Source organism: Chionomys nivalis, chromosome 22 (genome assembly GCF_950005125.1).
Source record: "Chionomys nivalis chromosome 22, mChiNiv1.1, whole genome shotgun sequence".
NCBI classification, from domain to species: Eukaryota; Metazoa; Chordata; class Mammalia; order Rodentia; family Cricetidae; genus Chionomys; species Chionomys nivalis.
This window is the reverse complement of record NC_080107.1, coordinates 50,754,962-50,766,944: the sequence shown is the minus strand read 5'-3', so window position 1 is coordinate 50,766,944 and position 11,983 is coordinate 50,754,962. Positions and strand designations below refer to the sequence as shown.

At 44.2% G+C, this 11,983-nt stretch overlaps 1 protein-coding gene across 1 annotated transcript; it reads left to right on the top strand.

Annotated features, from left to right (window-relative positions):
- The first annotated feature begins 2,161 nt into the window (after positions 1 to 2,161).
- Positions 2,162 to 8,772, top strand: LOC130864857 (N-acetyllactosaminide alpha-1,3-galactosyltransferase-like). Its single transcript, XM_057755669.1, has 5 exons — positions 2,162 to 2,238; positions 3,080 to 3,112; positions 5,260 to 5,313; positions 5,989 to 6,132; positions 8,079 to 8,772. Exons 1-5 carry the CDS (start codon positions 2,162 to 2,164, stop codon positions 8,770 to 8,772), a joined length of 1,002 nt encoding a protein of 333 aa, XP_057611652.1.
- Positions 8,773 to 11,983: the final 3,211 nt, after the last annotated feature.

Sequence of the window (11,983 nt, the reverse complement as noted above, 5' to 3'; positions counted from 1 at the left end):
TGGCATGTAGTTGATAACGAGTAGCCCATAACATGTGGTTTTAGTCAGATTGCCTCTGATTTCTGGGTGGAAAGAGAAGGGAAAAGAGCTGGCCTTTGGTTAATGTGGGCCTGTCACATGGTATGGCCAACCTGCAGCCCCTAACGGTTAAGTGTGCTCGGTAGACTTCTTTTGATGGAGTGAAGATTGCAGTCTCAAGTTCCAGTATGAGAGAGTGTACAGAGAAATAGACTGCTGTGGGTGAGTGTGGCCTGGGTAGCCCTGAGCCCAAACCTAATGTAGGTAAATACTTCCATAAATAGTTCTTTTGACTGAACACCACCGTGACTTAGACTGAGATGTAGAATTTTAACTATTATTTTCTCTAATATAAAGCTCTTGAAGTTTAGGAAATGCAATGCATTAATACTGGATGAAACCAGTTAATTTGTAGCTAACTCATAAACAACCAGTATGCCCACTGATGCAACTGTGTTTTTATGTAGAAAGATATCCAAGGAGCTACAGAGCCTTAACTGCTAGTCAGGGTCACTAGGACGAAGCCAGAGAGAAGCAGAATTTCCCACAGCTTATTCTGTGTACACAGGTTCCCCACAGCTTACTCTGTGTATACAGGGTTCCCCACAGCTTACTCTGTGTACACGGGGTTCCCCACAGCTTACTCTGTATAAACGGGGTTCCCCACAGCTTACTTTGTATTAATGGGGTTCCCCACAGCTTACTCTGTATACAGAGGGCTCCCCACAGCTTACTCTGTGTACACAGGGTTCCCCACAGCTTACTCTGTGTACACAGGGTTCCCCAAGGCTTACTCTGTGTACACAGGGTTCCCCACAGTATACTCTGCGTACACAGGGTTCCCCACAGTATACTCTGTATACACAGGGTTCCCCACAGCGTATTCTGTATACACAGGGTTCCCCACAGTATACTCTATATACACAGGGTTCCCCACAGCGTATTCTGTATACACAGGGTTCCCCACAGCTTACTCTGTATATACAGGGTTCCCCACAGTGTACTCTGCATACACAGGGTTCCCCATAGCTTATTCTGTATACACAGGTTCCCCACAGCTTACTCTGTGTATATGGGGTTCCCCACAACTTACTCTGTGTATATAGGGTTCCCCACAACTTACTCTATATATACGAGGTTCCCCTCAGCTTACTCTTTGTACAAAGGGTTCCCCACAGCTTACTCTTTGTACACAGGGTTCCCCACAGCTTACTCTGTGTATGTGAGATTCCCACAGCTTACTCTGTATACACAGGGTTCCCCACAGTGTACTCTGTGTACACAGGGTTCCTCATAGCTTATTCTGTGTACACAGGTTCCCTACAGCTTACTCTGTGTATATGGGGTTCCCCACAACTTACTCTGTGTATATAGGGTTCCCCACAACTTACTCTGTATATACGAGGTTCCCCACAGCTTACTCTTTGTACAAAGGGTTCCCCACAGCTTACTCTGTATCCACAGGGTTCCCCACAGCCTACTCTACATACACAGGCTTTCCCACAGCTTACTCTGTATACACAGGGTTCCCCACAGTTTATCTTTGTACACGGTGTTTCCCACATCTTACTCTGTGTACATGGGGTTCCCCACAGCTTACTCTGTGTACACAGGGTTTCCTGATGATGGAGAGAGGGCCCGCCTTGTTTTTCCCGGCCACCCGGCTAGCTTACACCCAAAATAATCACATAGAAACTGTATTAATTTAAACACTGCCTGGAGCATTAGCTCTAACTTCTTTTTGGCTAACTCTCACATCTTAGTTTAATCCATTTCTATCAATCTGCGTATCATCACGAGGTCATGGCCTACCAGAAAAGTTTCAGCACACCTACCTCCGGCCATGGATCCATGGCATCTCCCTGACTCTGCTTTCTTTCTCCCAGCATTCAGTTCTATCTTCTCTGCTTACCTAAGTTCCACCCTATCAACTAGGCGAAGGCAGTTTCTTTATTCATTATCCTATGAAAGCAGCACACAGACAGAAGGAACTCCTCCACCAGTTCCCCACAGCTTACTCTGTGTACACGGGGTTCCCCCCAGCTTGCTTACACTGTATGCAGGGTTATCCACTTTCTGTATCTACTCTTTAGATAGCACTAAACTTATTCAACTCTCATCTTCTTTTTACTCCAGGAAAAGAATGAGATACAAAATATTAATCCTGTTACTATTGGTTTTAATGTCTCTATGTGCCCTGTATAGAGAATACCATTTCAGGTAAATGGGAAAACTTAATGTTGTATGTTTATATGTGGTAAGAATCTGGTGAGCCAGAAAGTTAACAGGATTGCCCCTTAAGTAAATCCACAGCCACATGCATAAATCCAAACATACACAAATTATATTCAAGTGGGTCTTGAATATAGAGCCCCCGTCACCATCCTTTGTTTCTCATTATATCAAAGATTTTTTAAGAGTGCTATAGCCATGCATGGTGGCACGTACCTTTAATCCCAGCACTTGGAAGGCAGAAATAGGCAGATCTGAGGTGGAGGCCAACCTGGTCTACAGAGCAAGTTCCAGAATAGTCAGGGATTTGCAGAGGAAACCCTGTCTCAAAAACAAAAACAAAAAAAATATAGGAGAAACAGTGTGAGGCTACCACCTCCTGAAACAGATGACATCTTTAAGAGGTCCTACTGTTGATGACCTTAAGGTACAAGATGTGTAGTCATTCCATAAATGTGAAACAAATAGACTTCCTAGTTAATAACAAGTTTCTACTAATAACACGAATTAATCTCATTTATTTGTCTCCAGGAGTTAGTAGGTAGTGAACATCTTACTTCCTGAGATTGTAGCTAGCTTGGTGGTGGAACATTGCCTAGTATGAACAAGGCCCTGAGTTCAGTCTCAAGCATGGCAAGGAAAAAATGAATATATAGGACATGAGGCTCCAATGTAGAGATCCTTATCACGTTTTCTACATTGTCTGGACAATCAGCAGTGCACTTCAGCAGTATTTATTGCAACATTAGTTAATAAGAAAGCTAGATGACTTGTGGAAACCCTTTGTAGAAATCTAAAATTAATATAATGCCTTTTTATTCCCCCTAAGTATGAAGAAACTGCAGATGACATATCAGTGCTGGTAAGTGTTTATTTAAAAATATGCCATGACCTGTCATCTGAGGACAAAGTTGGTTGAAAGGCTTGACTACCCATGAATCCATGTCTCCTTCAGTCAGATTAAACCAGCTCCGTTTTATAAACACATGCCAGGCCGCGATGCCAGGGGAAAAAAAAAGCAGGTGGGCAGAGTGCCACATCTGATGGAGGGGTAGGAATTGCTAGGGCAATGTATCAGCAGGAGGCAGAACTTAGGCCCTTTGAAAGCTTCGTCTCTTTGAAAGCTCTGGGCAAGCACACAAGCACAAGGCTTGATTAAAGACTGCCAGGAGCCAAGGTCATGAAGTCTCTCAGCAACATGACTGCCTAAGCGTGAGCTGAACAATAGACAGGACTAAGTGACGGGGAGGGGCTATCACAGGACCTCAACCTTGCACAAAGAACCACACACATAAGAAATGCCGAGAGTGGGAGAAATTGTCTTCCCTAGGGAAGAGGACACCAATTAGGTATCCGATATCAAATAGTCAGCTCTGAAAACGTACAAACAGGTAACATTATACGGACTAAACAGGTTATATTTAAGAATGTGTGTGTGTGTATATAATGTAATCAAAGAGTTAATATAAAAAGAGGCCATGAATTTGAAATAGAGCAAAATGGGGGTATATGTGAAGGTTGGAAGGGAGGAAGGAGAAAGGGGAAATATGAATTAGGGCATAATCTCAAAAATAAAAGAAATAATAATAATGAAAGGCCATCAGGAGATTGCAGTAGCCTCCTAATCGTGGATTTGGAAAGGATTGTCATGGGAACCCACAGTGGTGAACAGCAGCTGTGCTTTCGGATGCTGACTATATCCAGCACTGTGTCTTGTGATGATTCTGTGACTTACAGCATCGTGAGTGGACCAGATCTGCCTGGGCCATGCATGAAAGTGATTGAGAAGGAAGAGAGCTGTGGGCAGTGGTGCTCTCTTGTAATCCCAGCACTCAGAGCATGGGGCAGCAAGATCAGGAGCTCAGTGTTACTTAGCTGCACAGTGAGTACAAGGCCAGCCTGGATAGACAACAATATACAAAAAAGTATGGTTCCTCTCTCAATAGGACAGCAGCTTTCAGTTACTCCAATGTAACAGAACCCTCCCCCCCGGCAAAGTAGAAACATTCAAGGAGTGGTCACTGCAGAAGAAGGTGGAAGAGGGAATGGCTTAACATACTTCCTGGAAAATCTACTTATTCATTTATTGTTTTCTTTCTTTTCCTTTCCCCTCCCTCCCTCCCTCCCTCCCTCCCTCCCTCCCTCCCTCCCTTCCTTCTTTTTGAGATAGGTTTCTCTGTGTAGCTCTGATAGTCCTGGAACTAGCTCTGTAGACCAGGCTGGTTTGAACTCAGAGATCCGCCTGCCTCTGCCTCCTGAGTGCTGGGACTAGAAGTGTGCCCCAGCACCCTCCACCCTAGCAAACGGATTTGCTATCATATATTCCAACAATAACACCTCTTATTATCATTGGTTCCTCTAGAGTTGGAGTTCTTTAACCTAGTGCACCAATGCACACCATATGAAGGCAATGGCAGTCAGAGTTAGAGTTGAATGCCATTCCTTGGTCACACCCTGCCTTCAATATAATCTACAGCACAACCCAGCTCCATGCCTGACCAATCTCTTCACCAGCTCTGCTCAAGATGAAGTCTCCACAGTGCCCTTCTACCTAGGTTGCCATTAGAGTGTGGGGCAAAGAGGAAAAATGACTTCAAGTATGATAATAAAAGATCTTTGTGCTTCAATTTCCTTATCTAGTAATATGGGGATGAGAATAATAATGATGGTGATAGCATCTAACAGAAACAATAAACAAAGGCAGGGCAAGGCAAGGCAAGGCAAGGGAGCCCAATTTCTGTGAGCTTGTGGCCAGCCAGGGCTACAGAATAAGACCCTGACTCAAACAAAACAAACAAAAATCCAAATAATTCAGAGGCAGAGATACATATGGAGGTGAGATGGCAGGAATCTGAGGGAACTTTAAATTCTCTCTAGACCAGGGAAGTGGACAGGAGAACTAGGGAAGCCACGAAGGCTGCTGGGCAGCACAGTCTCCATGCTGACGCCATTGGAGCTCATCGGTATTGCTCATTGCTGACTTTATATCTTAGACTATCTTTCCTTTAGGTCTCTGGAAAACCAGCCAGAACCACAGCTGCCGACAAACTGGTTCAATTCCACGTAAGAATGCAAATATGAACCTGTGAGGTGAATTCATAAGTGTTGATAGGTGGCACAGATGGCACTGTTGGAAGTGTGTGTGCTTAGTGCCAAGGAGGCAAGAAGGGGCGTTGGATCCCTTGGCTGGGAGTTATAAAAGTTTGTGAGTTACCCCAGTGCTGGGCACTAAACTGTGGTCCTCTGCAAGAGCAATACACACTCTTAGTGGTTGGACCATCTTTCTAGTCTCTTCGTTTCTTTCTTTCCTTTATTTACTTTTTTAATATACATTTCTTGAGACCTAGTCTCAGTCTATATACAGCCCATGCTGATCTTGACCTCACAGTTGTCTCAGCCTCCTGATGATTGGGCCATTTCTAATATGACGCTTCTCTGGTTTATCATGGATTTGGGTTAGACACAGTGGGTCGCTGCCTTCAGATACAAGACTTTGGGTTAGACACAACAGAATGCTATCTTCAGATACAAGGCTTTGGGTTAGACACAGTGGGATGATGCCTTCAGATACAAGGCCTTGGGCTAGACACAAAGGAATGTTATCTTCAGATACAAGGCTTTGGGTTAGACTCAATGGAACGCTGCCTTCAGTTACAAGGCGTTGGGCATTGGCAGTAACTCTCCTGGTGCCAGGATGACATATTTTACTTTAAAATTCTGTCTTTCTTACAGATACAGCACGAACTCAACACACATGCGCATGAGAACTACCAACTGGTCAGCTCCGATTGTGTGGACCGACACGTACAATGAGTCAGCCTTGAAAAAGTATTATAAAAAGCATCCGGTTGCTGTGGGGCTGGTTGTGTTTGCAGTGGGGAGGTAATAATGTCAGGTGTCCCTTACACTCGGGCTTTTCATTGTAGGAAGTGGGGGCTAAGCTGCTTTAGAATTATTCTCTCTAAGCCAATTCTTGCCATAATCCAAAATATCACCTCTCACATGATCCACACCAAAGGATCCCAATCCCCAGCTTCCTCTATGATCCGCTCTTCATGCTCTTCCTCCAATAAGAACTTAATTTCATGGGTCTTTTACCAGTCATCTTAAAATAAGTTTATACCTCTGTTATAACCACTCCTCATTATCCCTGCATTTAAGCCAGTAATTTTCTCTATCCTATGTACCCCCAGGTGATAAGTAACTGCCTTCTGAAAATCCCACTTAGCTCTGCATATCGACTCTCAGAGGAACAGAACAAAATAAGGGAGCAGCAGTCATATGCGGCAGAATTTTTTTATGCTACATTTTTTTGACCACTAATCATAAGGTTACAAAACAAGCCTATAGCTGGGTGGTGGTGGTGCATGCCTTTAATCCCAGCACTAGGGAGGCAGAGGCAGCCGTTGAGGGGTGCCACTCCACGCAGACGTTGCCCAGGAGAGACAGGCCCAGTCTTAGCATCTTTGTTGGGGTACCAGATCTTCCAATAGCATTGTGGCTTAGCGAGGCCAGTCTCTTCCTTCTCTTTTCTCGTGTACATGCTTAATATCACAACACCTGAACAGAACAGTCCACTCAACAAGAATTCTTTCTAGATGCGTGAAGTGTCCTATATGGTAGACCATGTTTAGACACAAGAGTTGAAATAAATTATAAAACTAAAACTGAAGAAATGTCTTCTATGATCACATAGGAATGAAAATTTTTAAATCAATTATAGGATAAAACAAAAATTCATAAATATGTGAACATTATATTGGACACTACACAATTTTTTAAATTTAGCTTACAAACAGTGGATTTATTATGACACTTTCATACATGTGTGTAATTGTGCTATGCTCACAGTCACCTCTTGTTAGTGAGACTGGGTGACTACACCTTCTCAACTGATACCATATCAGGCTTTCAACTGATTAATTAAATGGACTCCCTTTTAAGAGCTGTCCTGCACCACTTCGTCTGTAAAAATTAATGCAGACAGATGCTGGGCAGCAGTGAAAGAACAAAGCATCTAGAAGAAGACGGAAGAGAAGGTTTTCATTAGCGAATGGAGGTTTCTGAACCGGCCACAGACATATGGGCAGCCAGGACCCCCTTTATTTGAACGGCAGCATCCAGCACAAAACAATTTCAGCAATGTTGTTCATGCTTCACAGATAATATTAGATGCCCTACAACCTTTTCTCCTGACCGTTAGGTATGGTTTACCATTAGCCTATTTCTCAAAATGTAGACCAGTATCCAGGACTTACTTCTAAGGATTCCATGGCGCTTCTGGAGTGGAGCCCCAAATGACTACCTCTCCTCTTTCAAACTTGCCTGAGTCCATCATCATCCCAAGAATCTCTTCCCGGTTTCCAAGAGTGGAAATGAGAAAATGTTTTCCAGCGCAGTGATCCTGATCCCGCAGGAAAGCTCACGGTACAGAGCAATGCGGGCGATAGAGTGCCAGCTACTGCACTGACTTGATACGCAGAGCTGGGGGTGCACGGAAGGCCCAGCTGCAGGAGCCTGAGCAGACTCCCCTCACCTTCCCCGCTGCATTGCCCTGGCAACCCTGAACTCTGGCCTTCGCTTTGCACACAGCTCAAACGTGCCTCCTTACCTCGCTAGCTTCCGTTCCCTCTCACGAAGAGCCCCTCTTCCGTCCCATGATCTATAGACCCTGTTAGTGTCACTTTCTCCTGTACTGCTCAAAGCGAATGGTGGCTATCTGGTTGCTTGGTTGCATTGCCGGAAAAGCTAGGACCAGGCAATGGAGACTGTGTATGTTCCACAGAAACTGGAGGAGGAAACTCAACTGCTTCTTATTTATTTTGCAGATACCTTGGGTACTACTTGGGTAACTTTCTGATATCTGCTAATACGTTCTTCATGGTCGACCAAAGGGTCATCATTTACGTCATGTTGGACGACTTTTCCTATATGCCACTGATAAGTCTGAATCGTCTCCGGACGTATAAAATTTTTAAAGTTAAGCGAGAGAGGAGGTGGCAGGACATCAGTATGATGCGCATGAAGACCATCAGTGAACACATCGCTGATCACATCCAGCATGAAGTGGACTACGTCTTCTGCATGGATGTGGATCAAATATTCAAAGGCAGCTACGGTCTGGAGACCCTGGGCGAGTCCGTAGCTCAGTTACACACCTACTGGTATAAGGAAAGTCCGAACAAGGTGCCTTATGAGAGGAATGAGGCATCAGAAGCTTACATACCACTGGGGCAGGGGGATTTTTATTACCATGCTGCTGTTTTTGGAGGCACAGTCACTCAGGTTCTCAAGATTACTAAGGAGTGTGCCCAAAGAATTATGAACGATAAGAAAAATAATATTGAAGCAGTCTGGCATGACGAAAGCCACTTGAATAAGTATTTCTTTCTCCATAAACCCACGAAAATCTTGTCACCAGAATTTTGCTGGGATTTACGTAAGGATAAGACTCCTGATATTGAGGCTGTTAAGCTCTCTTGGAATTCTAAGCATTATGAATTTCTTAGAGAGGAAGTATAGTCCCCTCGCCCTTGCCTTATATTTCTGAATTGAAGAGTATCAGCTTCCTTGGAAAATTAGTACCTGGCATATTTTCACAATAAAAATCCCTTACCAAATGGCAAGCCCACCAACAGCGAAGTCACCTTCAGCTCACCTCCGTGTTGAGTGATGCAATAAGGGACAGAGAGGTCACAGGGTGAGTCCGCTGGAAGCAGAAGGAGAGGCGGTAATTTCACACTGTGCGAATGCTGCAAACATAGTGTGCTAGCTCATGATGGAACAGAATAGATCCTGGAACTAGAAAAGGAAACGAAATATCCCAGCTGATGAGAACCCACGGTCTTGTGGCTGCTTTCTTCAGGGATGTCTTCACTGCTATATTGAATCAGAGAAGCTGTGGTCATTTTTGAAGTCCTCACAAGATAGGGCCCATCAACATTGCCTCATGGGAGGAGGGGAGGGCTCATGAGATTCATGAGGCTCCTCCATGCCCCCAAAGATATGTAAATGGTTAATGGTTTCTGGAAAAGAAAAAAGCTTTTTGTGAATGTAACTAGACAATAAATTGTCCATGATCTTTGAGTGACAGCAATAAACTCTTTGATTCACTAAGGTAGACTGGAATATGTAGAAGGAGCAGCGGGCTGCGTTCCTGCCACCCAGCTCCCGGCCGCCTGGCTAGTTGATGCCCCAAAATAACAACACACAAACTGTATTCATATAAACACTGCTTGGCCCATTTCTATTAATGTGTGTAGCACCACGAGGTGGTGACTTACCAGGGAGATTCTAGCCTACGTCCTTCTTGGGTCGGAGCTTCGTGTCTGCCCTGGAGAGCAGAGGCATGTCGTCTGCCCAGAGAGGAGAGGCATGATGTCTGAGCTCACTTCCTCTTCCTCCCAGCACTCTGTTCTGTTTACTCCACCCACCTATGTTCTAACCTATCAGGCCAAGCAGTTTCTTTATTAATTAACCAATGACTTTCCTCCATCAGGAATAGAATAATTTCTTTAATTGGCTGCTATTTCCTTTATCTGGGATGAATTATAAGCACACTTCCCAGGAAAAGCCTTGTAACACTTGGTACCTTCACAGAAACAACAGAACCAAAGATGAGTCTTGGAGGTGCAGTTGTGTGGCCCGTTACAATGGTTAACACATACAGCTGAGGCTGAACCGTCTGCTGGTGGAGTGTCTTCAGGGACTGTTCTGAAGGAACACTTCCGTGGGGCGTGTGGTATGTGGTGGGAGGCTTTCTTGCTATAGTGGCTACTATATAGACCCTGCTATGGGTAATAAAACTTGCAATTGAGGCTGAGGAGGAGTGTCCGTGATGGGGGAATTCCAGAGTGGACATCTTTATGTGATGCAGAATGGCATGACCTTTGATAAATGGAGTATGCTATGAAAATAAGGGGATGCCCCAAAAGAGGCTAATAGGCTAAAGAATGTATTGAAATCCCTGAAAATAGCACACTTGGGATGAGGCTATGAGCATGCTCTGGCAGCAATGACAATGCCTCTGCTGTGGGGACAAGACAGGTGCTGAGGCTGAGCTGTCTGCATGGAAAGAACTTGGCCTGCAAAGAGAAGTCATGATAGAAAAAGGGCATGACGATGCTGTGCTCTGCCTCAGCTTCTAGGGTTTGTCAGTAAATGTGGAGAGGAGAGAGGACAGAGGTGAGGAGACCCCGATGTTGGATATTTATTATTTGTTTGCTTAGTGTGTGTATGTGTGAGAGAGAGGGGAGAGAGAGAGAGACAGAGACAGAGACAGAGAGGAGAGAGAGGAGAGAGAGACAGAGAGAGCAGAGAGGAGAGAGAGAGGAAAGACAGACAGAGAGAATGCATGCAATGCCATGTATGTGTGCAGGAGTCTGTTCTCTCCCCCCACCGTGAGTTTCAGGACTAAAACTCAGGCTGCCAAGCGGTGGCAAGCATTTTTAGCTCTTAGTCTGTTTCAACAGCCCACATCTACCTTTTAACACAGAGAAAGGAAATATCCAGAGCTCAGTTTTAGTAAAATAATATTAAGAGCTACACTATTCAGGATCTGGGTATTTAAAAGAAGGGGTTTCCAGGCTAAGGTTGGTTACCAAGATGACGGACTCTATCTTGCATATAAACTCCAGGAGCTAGCTCTGCAGGTTTATGTGACATAGTAGCAGAGAGCAGTTACTCCAGCACGGCAGGAGGAATGTCTGGCGATTGAAAGCCAACACATAATTCTATTTGTGAATAAGAAATACCTTAGTCATAGGAAGGAGTGAGATATGTCTGGAGCAGGTGTCCTGGGAGAAAGGGAAAGGAACAAGCATGTGTTTCATATGCTGACACTTGTAGTCCTCTATTGAATAAAAAAAGCCATGTGTTTAAAACATACGTACCTGTATGGACAAAGAGAAAATATAGAACAAACCACATGAAGCCCATATCAGTGTCTGGTACTGAGGAAGAGGGTTGGGTGCTAAGCAGAACGACTCAGTGCGAGTCAAATCTCCTTTTTCCTATGGGAATTATTTAGCATATGCACATATGCACACATATAATTGTATCTCTTTCAGGGACAAAACAAGATTGGTTTTAAAGGTGAGGGGAAAATAAAGATACTTGTCATCTCAAATTACGCATGGCTGTCTCAGTGAGTGTGATAGCATGACTGCATTTACCATCTCTTCCTTGTGCTTTCTTGCTCCTTAATGACCTGAAAATGTGTTATTTCTACAGTCATGAAAGTACGCGCCACGAAACATCCTGAAATATAACGAGGTGGAATCAGCTCTGCCTTAGATGATGATGTCAAAAAACATGTCTTCCATACACACACATCATTCAAAATACATGTCCTTAAGTAAAAATCATTTATAAAGGAAGGCAAGAAAAACAGCAAAGGAGATTCAAATCAGAATTCTTTTAAAAACCTAAGTTTTTCAGATGAGACAAGGTTCTATTTTTAGTAGTCACAAGGACAACATGTTACCTCAGGTGTCATTGTGACAGCAACTTCTAATGCTCCTATCACCAGAAGAACTTGGTGACGTCACCAGGAAGAACTTGGTGACGTCACCAGGAAGAGGAGGGGCGGCAACCTGACTCGGGGTTTGGTTTTGTTCTTTTCTACCGTTCCTCTTTACATGATCAAAACTAAAGGTAAAGTGACTGTGAAGAAAGGAGAGCAGGATGTTTAGATCATCACGGTGAAGTCGCAGCTGCCTCTGACTCCCAAGCG